The sequence below is a fragment of the Pantherophis guttatus genome, chromosome 4 (assembly GCF_059756535.1).
Source record: "Pantherophis guttatus breed Tessera chromosome 4, ASM5975653v1, whole genome shotgun sequence".
Lineage (NCBI taxonomy): Eukaryota > Metazoa > Chordata > Lepidosauria > Squamata > Colubridae > Pantherophis > Pantherophis guttatus.
Window position 1 is genome coordinate 10,263,435 of NC_142066.1, and position 18,560 is coordinate 10,281,994.

General features: G+C 38.3%; 1 protein-coding gene across 1 annotated transcript; it reads right to left on the reverse strand.

Annotated features, from left to right (window-relative positions):
- Positions 1–9,692: 9,692 nt before the first annotated feature.
- On the reverse strand, positions 9,693–16,772 carry LOC148113708 (vomeronasal type-2 receptor 26-like). Its single transcript, XM_087891740.1, has 5 exons — positions 16,205–16,772; positions 15,040–15,331; positions 13,199–13,426; positions 12,674–12,800; positions 9,693–10,668 (listed from the first exon to the last, which is right to left on the reverse strand). The coding sequence occupies exons 1-5, from the start codon at positions 16,471–16,473 to the stop codon at positions 9,776–9,778; spliced, it is 1,809 nt and encodes a 602-aa protein (XP_087747866.1). The 5' UTR covers positions 16,474–16,772; the 3' UTR covers positions 9,693–9,775.
- Positions 16,773–18,560: the final 1,788 nt, after the last annotated feature.

The following is an 18,560-nucleotide window of genomic DNA, read 5'->3' on the forward strand; positions in this document are numbered from 1 at the left end:
GTCATAGTAACTGTCATGAATACGGAACCCAAGGGTAATATTGGGCAAGATTTCTTGATTCTCATTGATTTCCTTGACAGCAAAGGCCAAGGAAAGGAGATGTTGGTAGAATTTTGTAATCAGACTGTAAGTAAAGAATGTTTCATTTTAGAAAGTGAATGGATTAATTGATCACCAAGAATAGCCATTTGTACCTGTGATCGGAATTTAAAAGACTAAATTCCCTTTATATTGTTTCAAAGTATCATGGAAGTCATTCATTAAACAATACAGTAATTTATCTTTTGAGATTGTCTATTATTGGCCAATGAGAAAGATGTTGTGTTCTGTTTCATAGAGAGGAAACTAAACTTATTCCGCTTCTTTATTTTAATCTTCTTTAACCATTTTTGTTCTTCCATTTCCTCCTTTTTCTGAGGAAATGTGTTAATTGTAAAGAACGTTTTCCATTTTTGCATTGCTTTTATGGAGATGAGTGATCATTTCTGAACATTTTCTTCTTATATTACAAATTCCTACTTTATCTATTTATATTCTAAGTATTGTGAAATGTGTGTTGCTCTCTGAGCTTGATTGTTCCGTTTCAAATATTTTGCCTTCCAAGTAGGTAACATATTAAAAGCTTTGCAATGCTCTTCCGAACACTAAAGTTATTACCTAACCTGATAATAAAATATCTGCATGAAATAACCAAGCTTAGATAGCAAGAATGATTGTTTTGATTATACCTGAGCTATATATGCTGTCTCACATTAGTAATCTAGGTGTCCCTTAGATATTCAAATTCATATTTGTACCACTTTTTTCAAAATAATATAAAGACTCCCTCATTTCCATAGAGGCATAAAATCTGAAATCTCAGGGGGAAAAAATCAAGAAATGCTTGGTTTGACTTGTGACTTTATCTGCCTTCTTTGAGACCCTTGTGAGTCAAAGAAACTGATGTAGATATCTAGAAACGATCATTAGGTGAAGAAAGGTATGAGATTTGCTTACTCTGAAAGTCCATAGAGCTCCTGAGAAGGATGTTCATGAAATAAATGCTCTCTGAAGGCATAGATGATCTGTGAAGCCATCCCTCCAATGAGGACATCACCAGGTTGGTACCATTCATGTGGAACTGGAAAAGGATCAACCTCTGGACACTTGAGTGCATTCATTTTGATCACGGGGAACATCAGAAAGAACAGTGCATCAACTGCTAAAAAATCTTCTAAAAGAGGTCTCCAACAGATCAACCCACACCAATGGATCTGATTTAGCATCCTGGATTTTCCCAACACGCCACCTAAGAGAAAAGCATCAATCTAAATCTTTAACTTCAATGGAGATACAGAAATAAGGAATGACTGAGATTTCTACAACCCAAATTTGAAATTGGTCTGATAAAAGAAAGAACTGATGCTGGAGGAAACAAACTCAATAGCCCTGTTTGACTCTTCCCACCACCTCAAGCTCTTCATGGAACCAGAGTTCATTTACAGCATCTTTCAGCCATGCATTCTAGTTTCACTGCTTTCCTGAAAATCTCTGGAGCTTTAAGAAAGATAAGCCCATTATAGTAATTTGGACTCTTCAAGGAAAAGTTAATTATTTACTTCATAATAAACAAGATGTGCAATAGCTATTATTTAGCTTAGCATGGAACTGAAGAATTTTTGCTTAGAAAAAATTAATGCTTCAATTTTCATTAACCATTGCAGGATTTCCCAGCCACTTATAGAATCAAATAGAGATTACAATGTTAACTGGGTGTATCAGTGTGAAAAAAAAAAAAAAAAAAAAAAACCAAAAAAAAAAAACCCCCAGCGATTTTGAAAAATACAGGGCCTTATAGAGATCATACTTATTGTAGATGGGATGTCATGAAAAACGTGAAGAAGATTACTGTGAAAAATCATCACATAGATGTAAAATTTCACTAAGAACCGAATGTGAGTTTGGGTGTTTTTCTTTCAACTTGTGTCAAAATATTATACAAGTCTTACAGAGAGTGGTATTGAGGGGTGAAATCCAGTAGGTTCTGACAGGTTCTGGAGAACCGGTAGCAGAAATTTTGAGCAGTATGGAGAACTGGCAAATGCCACCTCTGGCTGGCCCCAGAGTGGGGTGGGAATGGAGATTTTGCAGTATCCTTCACCTGGAGTGGGGTGGGAATGGAGATTTTGCAGCATCTTTCACCTTTATGCCCACCACAACCCGCCCACCAAGCCACGCCCACAGAACCGGTAGTAAAATATAGTTGGATTTCACCACTGGTGTTATTCAAATAAGCATGTCTTTCCATCCTAAAATCTATAATGTCAATAGGGAAAACTTTGACCGAACCTGGAGAATATATTCATAATTCATAAGTTTTTTTGCAAGCATACATAAGATAACAGGTAAAAGTATAAACGTAATTTGAATACATGAAAAGAGTAAGTAGAAAAGCATATTAGGACAGGGACAGTAGGCACGTTGGTGCATTTATGCACGCCCCTTACGGTTCTGCCCCAGCTACGGGTCCCAAGAAGTGTAGCACACACACACAGCTCCAAAAACTCTTTTTAATACAAACAGACCCCTTTCAAAATGCAGGCTTTAACCACAAATGTCCTTATCAGCCTGCTATGAATTACCGAGATTAAACAAAATCCGACAAGGGTTGGCAATCAGCCCAGAAACCAAGTTGTAACAAGAAACTCACTCTCAAAATGCTCTGCGTAGGACCAAACATTGTTTCCCGCAATGTTTGCTATCTGTGTATTAACTTAAATAGGCTAAGGGAGTGGCCAATTAACCCCAAGCCTTACTCTCAAGGAGACTTCCTCCTGATTAGACGCTCCTGCCTTTTGGCAGCCCTGCGTGCTCAAGCATTGAGAAAAGGCTCCTCCACTTCACTCTCTTCACTCTCTTCTCCTCTGGAGGTTCTGAAGGCCCTGGCTGAGTCTTATTTATTTATTTATTTTGTTGCATTTCTATGCCGCCCAACTCCCAAGGGACTCTGCCTCTGGCACCACATCCTCTTCAGCCTCCTCACTGTCCAACTCAAGTGTCGGCTGCACAGGCTGCTGGTGCGATGCCACACCAGCCTCCTCATTGTCAGGATCAGCCACAATGCGCGCAGGCCATTGGTGGGCCACAACACTTACAGACCTCTTAGAAAAGGGGTGAGGTCAACAGTAGACAGTTTAAGGTTAAAATTTGGGGGGTTTGGGGAAGAAACCAGAGTCAGGTAGTGCATTCCAGGCACTGACCACTCTGTTACTGAAGTCATATTTTCTACAATCGAATTTGGAACAATTTACCTTGAGTTTGTATCTATTATTGTTGTGGTTGAAGTTGAAGTAGTCATTGACAGGAAGGACTTTGTAACAGATAATTTTATGTACTATGCTTAGGTCAGACTGAAGTCGGCATAGTTCTAATTTGTCTAACCTCAAAATTTGGAGTCTGGTGGCATAAGGTATTTTATTGCGGTTAGAGGATGGAGGACTCTTCTCATAAAATATCTCTGGACTCCCTCGATTGTATTTATGTCCAATATGCAATGTGGGTTACAGCAGATGAGTTGTATTCAAGAATTGGTCTAGCAAATGTTTTGTATCCTCTAGTTAGTAGTACAATATTACCAGAGAAGAAGCTACGCAAGATTAGGTTAACGACTCTTAATGCTTCATATACTCTTAATGATTTCATATACTCCCATGCACCGCCTGCCCCACCACATACATCGGAGAAACCAACAGATGAATAAGTGCACGCATTGAAGAACACAAGAACTCAGTCAGAAAAGAGGAACCAACTTCTTCCCTGGTCCAACACCTCAAAGCCACAGGACATGATATTGACTTTAAAAAGACCAGAACTATCGCCAAAACTGAACACTTTAACAACAGAATAATCAGAGAAGCCATCGAGATAGAAAAACGTCCACACAGCATGAATAAACGAGATGATACCTCCCGCCTACCAGCCATTTGGAAACCCGCCCTTATTCACAAACGAGTCCCTAACACAAAGAATGACACCAGACCCACACTCACGTGAGCCACACAGGATGTAGCCACAACACATCCACGCAGAAAGCAGACTCGAACCCACACTGATGATGAAGCACGACCCCGGACCAGAAGCCAGACCACAGCTGCATCATTAGCTACCTTAAACCCCTCCAATCCATACGTGAAGCAGACTGACACCCTCCATGAAGAGATAGCACGGCCACGAACACAAAGCCAAACAACAGCAACACAGCTCACCAGCTCAAATCCCCCTGCTACTCAGACTGACCCGAGCACAACCAAGCCCCCACCTAAACAGAACACACAGCCAGCCAATCAGAGCACAGCCAAACCCCCATCCAATCAGAGCACAGCCAAACCCCCAACCAATCAGAACACACCTCTGCCCAATCAGAACACAGCCAAGCTCCCACCCAATCAGTTCACACACCCACTGGCAGTTAAAAGGAAGAAACAGCTGCGATCACACACATTGCTCCTAGAAGCACGAAGCCGAGAACACCAGCCTGAAGATGACGAATGAGACTTCGTCGAAATGTTGCCAAGAAACCTCCAATTTTACGCGGGAGAAAACCTGAATAACCAAAGACCTACACACAAACACCCGCGAAAACCTCAGAAAACATATATATATATATATATATATATATATATATATATATATATATATATATATATATATATATATATATACACACACACACACACACACACACACACACACACACACACACACACATGTTAAATAATATGGCAAAAAAAAATCCAAGAAAAACGGAAATGCCATTTATTTATGAACATAAACTATTCCTTTCAATGTTCCTTTGAAATGGGCAACTAAAACTAATAAATATTGACACATTTGGGTTCTTCTGATTGCTCTTAAAGTATGCATTTGGAATCCTACTTTGAAGAATTTCTTTACTTGTCTCCAGGATTATGAAAATCTGCTCATGGAATGTTGCCCTTTAAACGGAAGTGGATCTTTGTTTGATCTACTTCTCTTCTCCAATTTTGTACCGCAGACTGGTGGAAGTTAACCATGGTGGTATGAATTTCTCTCTTATAAATAATATTGTTTTATTTTATTGTTACCCTACCAAATGATAGTCTGCAGCTTATTTCTTGAGTGTTGATTCTGTCAACTTGCAAAGCTTTCCTGACCTGCTCCAAAGGTGTCAGGGGGATTGAGCCTGGCAACTGCATCGAGGAATTTGAACCTCAGTCTAAACAAAACCGGCCAAAGTTAAGGCCATCTCCACAGAAACCAGTAATGACCAGAGGGAGTGACTTCTACGACCTGTGAAATTGCTTCGTTGGGGAATTTGACTGATGACAAAAATTGGGGGAGGAGGAAACATGGTCAGAGGCAAGGCGCAGATTGGGTGAAGTCAGAGTTGGCTTCACTTGGTTCGTGCCAACATGACCCTCCTAATAAACAACTGGATTTTTCTTGAAACTTTGCTTGAGGCTCCTGATTTCATTAGGGCATCGGTCGGAACCCTTTATTGTTCACAGTTGATTTTAAGAGAAAAATATTATCCAACACTTCAGGATTTTCTTTAGTTTATTAAGCTGCCACATAGAAGTGTGGGGGGTGTCTTATTTATTTTTCCAAACTTATTTTTTCCAAAGCACCAGAAGGCAAGACATGAAACAATGGATGGAGTTAATCAAGGAGAGAAGCAACCTGGAATTAAGGAGAAACTTCCTAACAGTGAGGAAAATTAACCAGTGGAACAGTTTTGCCTTCAGAAGTTGTAGGTGCTTCATCACTGGAGGTTCCTAGGAAAAGACTGGACATCCACCTATCCAAAAGAGTAATTATTTTCTGGCTGTGTTGCCTTTGTGCCACATCCTGGGTCATCACATTATCCAAACCATGAGGCTAATGGCAGGAGCTACGAAATTGATGCTTTCCAAATGGCCAGTACTATCTAACACACCATCCACACACCTTAGAAGACAGTTTTAAAAAGGGAGTGGAAAAAAATGTGAGGCAAATCTGATTATTACCCATACATGAGGATTATCATGATCAAATATTCAGACTCAGATCTTGTAATCCACCATGGAAACCTGGACAGCAATTAATCTTTAATTAATATTAATTGATAGACTTTGATATTGAGACAGTAAGTTGCCAGGAATGGGCCACTTCTAACCAGTTCCATTTCATTTATTATCTGATACAGTTCAATACCCTTCTGGCTTTGTTCTTCCAAGGGAAAAATAGACAGCACTCATTCAGATCCAAACCGACAATGGCAGGTATCAATATTGGAAATCCAAATGGGGACTAAATGTGACTGTGAGAATGTCATGGAAGCTTTCCATCTTATTGGGAGGAAATGCCCCACTGGAGGTTCCCTGGTTACCGGCATGAACTGCATCACCTTGAGGATATTGCTATCCAGGCCATAGGCTTAGCTACTCTAATAACTGCTGATACATATTTTAATTTTTTCTCATAATTTTATTCATCATTCATATTGTGCATTTTCAAAATAATTCACTGTTCTGGTGTTTTATATTTTGACTGGGGAATTCTGGGAGTCAAAGTCCATACAGTTTAAACCTGTCAAGGTTGAGAAACATTGCTCATCCGATATATGCCATAAGAAATAAATGAATAAATAAACTGAGAAATTATTTAATTAACTCTTTGGGTTTTTTTTATTGAAAAAGTTTTTCAAATACAGATTTTTTCCCCTTTTCCCCCCTCCTCCCTCACCCCCCCTCTGCCTCCCCTCCCCCTGTGGCTTCTCCAAAATAAAACCCAGATTTATAACAGATTATATAATGCTTTACCATCCTTTTACTCCACCCCCCATATGCTGACCATTTCTTTCTAACAATATTATTATATCCCCCCTATACTATACATTTCAGAGCAACATTCAGCTGTAAAATTATATAATAAATCCTAATTTGGCAATTTCAACTCATACTCTACCCATTTCCTCCTCCCCCATACATATATCTCTTAATTCAAATCTTTTACGTATATTAATATCTGAACATAAAATCCCTTTTCCTTAACTAAACAATCAGTAAACTAACCTATCTCCACCCACTTTCCTACAGGTCTACCATACATAATATTTTTAATATCTTTGTTCTTCTGCCCACACCACTAAGAAATATTTCCATATATAAATAAAATCCTCAAATGACTTTAAACTTGTAATCCATATGATATCTTCTATAATGTCTTTCAACTAGATTATTAATTCCATCACCTATGTTAGAGTAACATCAAGTTCTAGTTCCAACAGTATATTCGGTATCTTCAATTACCATCTGCCCCCATCAATAATAAGTGTTTTCATATATAAAAAACCACCCGAGTGACTTTATATTTATATTCCATATAGTATCTTCTGTAATGTCTTTTATCTAGATTATTAATTCCAACCACCGTGTTAGGGTAACAACCAGATCTTCTGCATGCCCCAATCCCATAGTTCTCTTGCCTTGTAGCTCAACATAAACGTAATCCATTTGTCAAAGAGTCCAAAATAGAAAGTTCCAATCCACTCAATTAAAGGCCATCTTCCACATCCCAAAAGCACAGCACTGCAGAGATCTGTCATTCTTCTCAAAATAGTATAAACCAATACTTTGCCTCAGCTATATTTTCATTATATTTAATCGTCTCTTAAGTAACTGGCATTAAACTGTTGTTTAGTCTAAAAATTTTTAATTTTATAGAACCTGCTTCTTCTTTTCTTAACTTTTTGTGGTTTAGATCTCCATCCTGGTTGCCTTTCTAGGACTTGTATATCAGCTGATTGATTTCCATGCTGGTCTGTAACTTGATAAGACATCACATTAAGATCCGAAGCCGCCTCTCTTGTATTTATAGGTAATCCAACTATAACCTCTGAAGGAGAATCCAAAAGTGGCTCGTCCAAAAAGGCCTCTGTAACTTGTTGTTTTTCCATTACCACCATCTCCATCTGCTTAGCTTGGGTTTCAATCTCTTGTTGATTTTGCTTTTCTTTATTCCCCTCATGTGTTCCTGACACTAATGGCATACATGGAGATGTTGAATCCTTTTTAAGAACCTTGTAATAAAATTCTTCCGCTTTTTCAACAGTATTTAGTTGATATCTTTCTCCTTGATATCTCAATATTATACCAACTGGAGAATCCCACCTAAATGGGATGTTTTGTTTCTTTAGCTCAGTCACCAAAAATCCAAAATCCTTTCTATCTTTTAACATCTTGGACGGCAGCTCTTTATATATCCAAATCTTCCTTCCATGCATTTCAAGAATGGAGTTAAAAGACTTTTGCAGAATATCGTTTCTTATTCCTTTATCAGTAAAGTAAATCACCACATCTCTAGGCAACTGCCTTTGCTTTGCCACCCAAGAATTTGTTCTGTAGCTCTTATCAATCTTACAGGATACCTCTTCAGGACTAACCTTTAAAATCACAGCCAGAACTTCAGCAGACATCTTTCTCAAATCTTCTCTTTTATTTTCCTGTATTCCCCTAATTCTGACCGCAAATTCCATGAGTCTGAATTGCATCATTGTGACTTCATTTTCAATCCTTTGTTTTATATTATCTGCATTGTAAGTCTTGTAGCCAGCTTCCTTTATTTTAGACTCTACTTCTGAGCTATTTTCTTGAATCATTGTTAAATCATTCTCAATTCTTTGTATTTTATTGTCCAGATTATAAATCTTATCATCAGATGCCTTCATTTTAGACTCTAATTCTAAGTTGGTATCTTTATCCATCTTTGTAACTATTTCTGAAAAGGTTTCCAAAGCTGTTATAATCTGTTGTTTCAGATTAGCATACTTTCGTTGTACCAACTCTTTAATTTCCTGCCTAAATTTTTCAAGATTCTGGTTCACAATCTCATCATGTCTTGCCATCTCTTCCAAAACAAATTCCTTTAGGTCTTTAAAGCCATTCTTCTGCATCTGCAAGCTCAAAACTTGTTCATGTGGTTTGTAAATGGAGGAGCCCCCCCCCCCACAGCTTGGTTGTCTGGCTTTGTCAGTTTTAACGCCATCCTGCCACACAAGCAGGTTTTGTTTCCCCTTTAAAGAAAAAGACTTCTCTCCAAACAATATCAATATCAAGTCTCTAAGAAGAAGGAAGCATGAAATAAAAAATTTTCTCTTCACTTCTAGCCAGCGCTATTGTTTCAGTTACTTTGTAACATATTAAACTATTCAAACGGAAGGACTTTTGCTTTCGGCTTTCTTCTCAAGTCTCAGCCAGTCGCCATTTTAAACTTTCTTTTTTCCCCTTTTCACTATTCTTTACTTTTAAAATCAGTCTTAGGGTAGTTAGAAATACTTGCAATTTAGGATCCCAGATCCAGATTTCATCCTACTTGTTCAGATGATCTGTTAGTTTTCGTTAATTGGTTTGGTCCCATCGCCTAGCTCTACAAAGCGCAGAGTTCTCCCAAAGCCCGGAGCAGCAGCGAGCAAAAATAGGGAGCCTCATCCTGCTTCCTCCCCAAGAGTAAAAATAAACTCTGGGGACTTCGCAGAGGGCTCTACCTGCCCTCGCCGGCTCTGTCTCACATTTCCTTAAGGAAACAGAGTTTTTCGAGCCGTCTTTCAGCTGTAAAGGCGGCTCTTTATGGGTGACGGGGCTGGCGGTCTCAAAAGACTGTCTGGTGGCGACGGAAGCCAAACCGGAAGCCTATTTAATTAACTCTTAATTGAATATTGCCATCTCATTTAAACTCAGTATTGTTGGAAAAAATATAACACGCCTATGATACAATAACTTTATTTTATTAGTCCTTTCTTAGTGTTTAGTTCTGGTTTAAGAACAATGATGAAGCATTTTGGGAAGAAGATGCATCCCAATAACCCAGCACTGGAGGACAAGATGGAGAAGATCTCCACAGCTACCATGGCTTTTCCATTGGTACTCAGATAAGTTGGAACAAAGGAGATCCATACACTGCAGAAAACCAACATGCTGAAAGTGATGAACTTGGCTTCATTAAAGCTGCCAGGTAAATTACGGGCAAGGAAAGCCACAATGAAGCTGGCAATAGCCAGGAAGCCCAGATAGGCCAGGACACAATAGAACATGAAGATGGAGCCTTCATTGCATTGCAAAATCATGATTTCTGTAAGGGAATTCATGTCTAACTCAGGGAATGGAGGAGATGTTGCCAGCCACAAAATGCAAAGACCTGTTTGAAGAAAAGAACAAGAAAGGATAATGGAAAGAGCCAATCTTTTCCCCACCCATTTTCTCATTGAAGAACCTGGCTTAGTAGCTATGAAAGCTACAACCACGGTAATAGTTTTAGCTAACACACAAGAAACAGCAACTGAGAAGATGATGCCGAATGCTGGTTGCCGGAGAAGGCAGGTTACTTTCCCTGGCTGACCAAGGAATAACAAGGAAGAGAGAAAGCAGAGCAGAAGGGCGATAAGGAGAGTGTAAGTGAGGTCCCGGTTGTTGGCCTTGACGATGGGGGTATCTCTATGCTTAAGGAAAATTCTGAGCACACTGATTGTCATGAAGGAAAAGGAGACAGCAGCTGAGGCCAGACTGATCCCTAAAGGTTCTTCAAAGGACAGGAAACTCATTGTTTTGTTAAGGCATCGATCTTGCTCTTGACTTGGATACTGATCCTCAGGACATTTGAAACAATCTTCTGTATCTGGATAAAAAGATCAAAAAGAAAGTCATTTACTTTCTATTTCTTTCCAATATGTTCTATAATATTGAAGACTGACATTCCTTCCAATCCTACTTAGCCATGACCTTGTCAGAAATTCAGAAATTCCAATCAGAATTTCTGAAATTTAGAAAATAAGGTGGGTTGCAGTCTCTCTCCCTCTCTATCTCTCTTTCCCTCTCTCCAATATTGATGATTACACTTTTTAAGTCAATTTTACAATAGTTAAGCGGATAGTTTTCAATTTTCTCTATTACAGTGTCATACAATACTTTGGATGACCACCATATAAAAGATGGTTGGGCCAAAATTTGACCTTGGTCACTATGTATACTTTGGCCTGCAGGTGAGATAATAAATAGTTTGGATTTTGAATTCTGAGGCAAAAATGTCATATGAGAAAAGATTGTTTAGATTTAGATCTTATCGGAGCTGTGTTGATCAGGTCCTTAGTCTTTCAAGCCATATTGAAAGCAGCTATCAGAATAAATTGAAAACATCTCTTGTATTTGTGGATCTCACAGCAGCATACGATACAGTATGGAGGGAGGGCCTATTAAGCAAATTCCTCCACGCTGTCCCCTGTAGGACTATGGGCCGCCTAATAAATAAAATGCTTTCAGCAAGGACCTTTCAAGTCATCGTGGGTGACAAAATCAGTAAGCAAAGACACCTGAATAACGGACTCCCTCAGGGCTCCATGCTGGCCCCATCTCTATTTACTCTAATATACCACCCATGCTATCAACAAAGTTCTCTTATGCTGATGACCTGGCATTAGCATATAGCCACAAGGACATCGAAGCTACAGAAGGCGTACTTACAGCCGACCTTACAACTTTGAGCGCATACTTCCACCAATGGAGGTTAATCCCAAGTGTAAATAAAACAGTTACATCATGTTTTCACCTTAACAACAAATTGGCAAAAAGAGAACTCAATGTATACCTAAACAACAAACTGCTTCCATATGAGGCAACACCAAAATACCTGGGGGTCACCTTAGACAGGACTCTGTCTTTTTATAAAACATATTCAGAATATGGCTGCCAAGGTTAACAGCAGAAATAACATTCTACAAAAACTATGTGGAACAATTTCGGGAGCTTCAGCCCCAACTCTTCAATGGAAAAGTGGATGGAAGCGTGGAGTAGCTATTCCCCCCAAGATATTTCTGAGCATATTAATCCTAATAGTATACCTCCAGGATTTAATTTACCCCAACACATATGGGTGACATACAATAGAATTAGAACGACTCATGGGGTGTGTGCCGACTCCTTGTATAAATGGGGAAAGTCACCTTCAGCACAATGTGATTGCAGGAGCCCCCGACAGACTATCCAACATATAGTGAGGGAATGCTCTAACAGAAGGTATCCAGGAGATTTTAGGGACTTCCTCTGCATAACAATGACAGCTACTGACTAGATCTCCAAACTCAACATTAAACTTTGAAATGTTATTTCTGTTTTCCTCTTAGGTTTCTTACTGCTTTTTTAAAAAATTGTTTTAATTGTTTTAACCTGTAAAAATGAAGTGTTTTAATATTGTGTGTGACCAGCCATACGCTAAATAAATAAATAAAATAGTTTGGATTTTGAATTCTGAGGCAAAAATGTCATATGAGAAAAGATTGGATATATGAATGCTGGGATCTTGTGAAGTATCTTAGTATTCTCAAATATGAGAGATTATTAATAACTGAGGTTTATAGGGATTGCTTTGTTCCTTGTTTTGAAGCAGGGTTAAACTCAATTTTATTGAGGGCCGCATCAGGGTTGTGTTTGAACTCAGAGGCTTTTGTGTGTGTGTGTGGCCCGGGGTGGCCATGGTCACTGTGGGCGTGACAGGCCTTGAGCTTGACACCCCTGCTTTAGAGCGTGAAAAACATCATCTTTAGTAAGAAATAGAAAAATTGTAATTTTTGACAAAACAATTTGTTTGCAGCCATTGTCTCCAAAATTTGAAGGATTTCATAACTGACCTATCTTGATAGAAATCTTCCCCTGTGGACACGGCATACAATCATAGCAGCAAAAGCTTTTCTCTTCAGATTGTCTCTTCCAAGATCCAGGATGACAGTTTTGATTGCACAGAGAAACTGGAAGAACCTGTTTATAACATGAAAAATGTTGCACCATTAGTTGCCGAGTTTTTAATCATTTGAAAATAGAGGCAATTAATCATCTTATTGGCCAGCAGAGATCCCTTGGAGATAATTTAAGCTATTTCTTTCACTGTTTAAGGAAGATGTCAAAATATAAACATTCCACATGCTTGCAGTCCATACTTCATTAAAACTTTTGTGCCATTCAAGAATTGCCTAGAGGCATTTGAAATGCATATTCTTGAAAAAGAATAAGAAACTGGAGGATCTCATAAATAACATTTTTAAAAAGTTTGCAAAAAGATTCACCAAGTTTTTCCTCATTGGGTATAATGGAGGAACATGATACATTTTTTTAGGAAAATGTATGCAGGAATCTGACCCATTCAAGAATACCCATACCTGGTTAAAATCTTTGTGCCATGCAATCAAATTTTCATTCATAATCAATTCATTTCCATCTGCAGCATTGGGATCTAATCTTCCAACTTTCACTCTCTGGATGGATTTGTTTGAAAAGGTGATCATGTTGATGATGTCAAATCCTTCTGCAATTTCCATGTTCTCATTAAAGGACACTGATTCTCCTGCTGAGTTATTGAAAGAAATGCTTTGAAGAAATGGGTGCAGCTACAGAGGAAGAAGGAGGAGGAGGAGGTAGAGGAGGAGGAGGAGGAGGAGGAGGAGGAGGAGGAGGAGGAGGAGGAGGAGGAGGAGGAAGATGAAGTTTAAAATATAGTGGGATAAAACATTCTATAAAACATTTTCCTTTCTTTGCAAATTTCTGTATGCAGCTTGATGGGACAATAATCAAGAATTAACATGGAGAGTATCATTATATACAGTAATGAGTGCACTGCTTTCCATTTTCATGGATATAAAAAGGCAATATATTACTGTCAATAGTATTTCACATTGTCCTCTTGGTTAGAAAGTGGAATGGAACCCAGTGGTAGGATTTAATGAATGCAGAAGAATAGTACTTTCCTTACGTATTTATCATTGATTGATTGATTTAATGATAGCTATTTTAATGATATATTGTGTCTGAAAACATGCTTCAGCTCATTTTGTGATCCAAGTCACTTTCTAGTAAATGTTTCACATTTCTTGGACAACTTTACCTTAAAAGGTGGTAGATTTTGAGGTTCTGGGATTTTATCCACCAAGGTTTTACTCTGACTGGATTCTTTTGATAGTAAGGCTTGCAAAGAATGAGCCACAGCATAGATACCATTATAGATGCTATAACTATGACCTGTCATTTGCATTTCAAAGAGAGGTCCAGGAAGACTGTCCAGATTCTCCTCTCCAGTACATTTTTCCATGTCCATTGTTGGTCTTTCTGAATTAGACAAGGAACAGTCAAATGCTTGCTCCCAAAACCCTTTTAGAAATCCATCTCTTTGTCTCCAAAAGGGTTTTATAGACTTCAGAAATTCTTTGAAGGCTAGAACTTCACCTGAATGTATCTGAAAAGAAATGGCCCCATCAAACAATTGGAGATTCCAAGTCTTTAGATTTGCTGTTAGTATGAAGTCCACTTGACTTGTTGTGATCCATACCTTTCTAAGGGATATGTTTAATTTATCTTCAGGATCACTTAAAAATATGGGAGGAATGATCCAGAGAAGTGTATAAGACTCTCCATAGAGAATAAATACGTTTGCTTTCATGTCTGTGAAATGTATATAAAAACTTTGAATTACATGTATGGATGTATGGACTTCATCCAATGAAAGCTGCGGAGGGATTCTTTGTATGAAGGCTGGACAGATTCCATGCCGAGAAAGCATCTCCTGTAGCTTCTTCAAAAAGTGTTCTCCACTTTCATTTTTGACAGCAAAGAGTCCAACCCATTTCCATCCGAAATGTTGAAGCAATTGGATAAACCCAATGTATACAAGACGTTCATTTGGTGCCATAAAATAAAAAGAAGAAAACTTACTGATATGAAATTCTTTTGGGGGGAAGGATCCATATGGGAGCTAAAAGAAAACAAATTATTATTATTATTATTATTATTATTATTATTATTATTATTATTCTAATTGGAAGATGATCAAATACCAGCAAGTTGAAATCTGTCTTTACCAGTACAAGTTAACTTTAATTTTCAATGTCTTGCTTAGTATGGAATGAGATTTCCTTACAATCATGTTGTTGTGGAGACAAACACATGAGAATAAATTCTTAAGAATTCTAATTAAGAACTAGAGAAATGTCCTCATTCCTGGACCCACCTGTGGTATTTTGTAGAACTCTACAATATCTGCCATATGGGATGAAGTTTCTGATCCAAGTCCTCCAATAATGGCCATGAGATCTGTCTGAAGTCCACATTTGTAGTTGGGCAGAAATCTATTTGATTTGAAGAGCAGGTCCAGGGTAGTCCGAAAAGTCATCCTTGCATCATAGTAACTGTCGTGAATATGGAACCCAAGGGTAATATTGGGCAAGATTTCTTGATTCTCATTGATTTCCTTGACAGCAAAGGCCAAGGAAAGGAGATGTTGGTAGAATTTTGTAATCAGACTGTAAGTAAAGAATGTTTCGTTTTAGAAAGTGAATGAATTAATTGATCACCAAGAATAGCCATTTGTACCTGTGATCGGAATTTAAAAGATTAAATTCCCTTTATACTGTTTCAAAGTATCATGGAAGTCATTCATTAAACAATACAGTAATTTATCTTTTTAGATTGTCTATTATTGGCCAATGAGAACAATGTTGTGTTCTGTTTCATAGAGAGGAAACTAAACTTATTCCGCTTCTTTATTTTAATCTTCTTTAACCATTTTTGTTCTTCCATTTCCTCCTTTTTCTGAGGAAATGTGTTAATTGTAAAGAACGTTTTTCCATTTTTGCATTGCTTTTATGGAGATGAGTGATCATTTCTGAACATTTTCTTCTTATATTATGAATTCCTACTTTATCTATTTATATTCTAAGTATTGTGAAATGTGTGGTGCTCTCTGAGCTTGATTGTTCCGTTTCAAATATTTTGCCTTCCAAGTAGGTAACATATTAAAAGCTTTGCAATGCTCTTCTGAACACTAAAGTTATTACCTAACCTGATAATAAAATATCTGCATGAAATAACCAAGCTTAGATAGCAAGAATGATTGTTTTGATTATACCTGAGCTAAATATGCTGTCTCACATTAGTAATCTAGGTGTCCCTTAGATATTCAAATTCATATTTGTACCACTTTTTTCAAAATAATATAAAGACTCCCTCATTTCCATAGAGGCATAAAATCTGAAATCTCAGGGGGAAAAAATCAAGAAATGCTTGGTTTGGCTTGTGACTTTATCTGCCTTCTTTGAGACCCTTGTGAGTCAAAGAAACTGATGTAGATATCTAGAAACGATCATTAGGTGAAGAAAGGTATGAGATTTGCTTACTCTGAAAGTTCATAGAGCTCCCGAGAAGGATGTTCATAAAATAAATGCTCTCTGAAGGCATAGATCATATGTGAAGCCATCCCTCCAATGAGGACATCACCAGGTTGGTACCATTCATGTGGAACTGGAAAAGGATCAACCTCTGGACACTTGAGTGCATTCATTTTGATCACGGGGAACATCAGAAAGAACAGTGCATCAACTGCTAAAAAATCTTCTAAAAGAGGTCTCCAACAGATCAACCCACACCAATGGATCTGACTTAGCATCCTGGGTTTTCCCAACACGCCACCTAAGAGAAAAGCATCAATCTAAATCTTTAACTTCAATGGAGATACAGAAATAAGGAATGACTGAGATTTCTACAACCCAAATTTGAAATTGGTCTGATAAAAGAAAGAACTGATGCTGGAGGAAACAAACTCAATAGCCCTGTTTGACTCTTCCCACCACCTCAAGCTCTTCATGGAACCAGAGTTCATTTACAGCATCTTTCAGCCATGCATTCTAGTTTCACTGCTTTCCTGAAAATCTCTGGAGCTTTAACCAGATAAACCCATTATAGTAATTTGGACTCTTCAAGGAAAAGTTAATTATTTACTTCATAATAAAGAAGATGTGCAATAGCTATTATTTAGCTTAGCATGGAACTGAAGAATTTTTGCTTAGAAAAAAATTAATGCTTCAATTTTCATTAACCATTGCAGGATTTCCCAGCCACTTATAGAATCAAGTAGAGATTACAATGTTAACTGGGTGTATCAGTGTGAAAAAACCAAAAAAAAAAAAAAAAAAAAAAAAACCCCCAAAAAAACCCCAGCGATTTTGAAAAATAGAGGGCCTTATAGAGATCGTACTTATTGTAGATGGGATGTCATGAAAAACGTGAAGAAGATTACTGTGAAAAATCATCACATAGATGTAAAATTTCACTAAGAACCGAATGTGAGTTTAGGGTGTTTTTCTTTCAACTTGTGTCAAAATATTATACAAGTCTTACAGAGAGTGGTATTGAGGGGTGAAATCCAGTAGGTTCTGACAGGTTCTGGAGAACCGGTAGCAGAAATTTTGAGCAGTATGGAGAACTGGCAAATGCCACCTCTGGCTGGCCCCAGAGTGGGGTGGGAATGGAGATTTTGCAGTATCCTTCACCTGGAGTGGGGTGGGAATGGAGATTTTGCAGCATCTTTCACCTTTATGCCCACCACAACCCGCCCTCCAAGCCAGGATGCTCCTCCACTTCACTCTCTTCACTCTCTTCTCCTCTGGAGGTTCTGAAGGCCCTGGCTGAGTCTTATTTATTTATTTATTTTGTTGCATTTCTATGCCGCCCAACTCCCAAGGGACTCTGCCTCTGGCACCACATCCTCTTCAGCCTCCTCGCTGTCCAACTCAAGCGTCGGCTGCACAGGCTGCTGGCGCAACACCACATCAGCCTCCTCATTGTCAGGATCAGCCACAATCCGCGCAGGCCGTTGGTGTGCCACAACACTTACAGACCTCTTAGAAAAGGGGTGAGGTCAACAGTAAACAGTTTAAGGTTAAAATTTGGGGGGTTTGGGGAAGAAACCACAGAGTCAGGTAGTGCATTCCAGGCACTGACCACTCTGTTACTGAAGTCATATTTTCTGCAATCGAATTTGGAACAATTTACCTTGAGTTTGTATCTATTATTTGCTCATGTATTGTTGTGGCTGAAGCGGAAGTAGTCATTGACAGGAAGGACTTCGTGACAGATAATTTTATGTACTATGCTTAGGTCAGACTGAAGTTGGCATAGTTCTAATTTGTCTAAGCCCAAAATTTGGAGTCTGGTGGCATACGGTATTTTATTGTGGTTAGAGGAATGGAGGACTCTTTTCGTAAAATATCTTTGGACTCCCTCAATTGTATTTATGTCCAATATGCAATGCAGGTTCCAGACAGATGAGATGTATTCAAGAATTGGTCTAGCAAATGTTTTGTATCCTCTAGTTAGTAGTACAACATTACCAGAGAAGAAGCTACGCAAGATTAGGTTAACAACTCTTAATGCCTTTTTAGCAATGTTGTTGCTGTGTCATGAGCTTTTTTTCAGGTTTTGGGCCCATTAAAACAAGAGATATTTCCAAAACGGAGCATGGCTTCAGGAGACACTCAATTCAGAATTTTCTCCTCCACTAAAAATAGGCATTATTTTTCCTTGATCATTAATCACTAATTTCCTTTTTCCTAATACATACCCTTCCAATTGGTTAGAAATATTATTTTCGCTTCCTACTTGTTAAATCTGATAAAGACTCAGAATCTCAGCAATGTGGTAGAAGGCATCAGTGCTAAGTGCTCCGATGACACCCAGAAAGGTTTTCTTGGTGCC

Coding starts and splice junctions, on each gene's coding strand:
- LOC148113708 (XM_087891740.1), bottom strand. CDS start 16,473: ATGCTAAGTCAGATCCATTGGTGTGGGTTGATCTGTTGGAGACCTCTT. Junction 13,427..15,039: donor AGTTCTACAAAATACCACAG/GTGGGTCCAGGA, acceptor CTTCCTCTGTAG/CTGCACCCATTTCTTCAAAG. Junction 10,669..12,673: donor GAAGATTTCTATCAAGATAG/GTCAGTTATGAA, acceptor CTTTTTATCCAG/ATACAGAAGATTGTTTCAAA.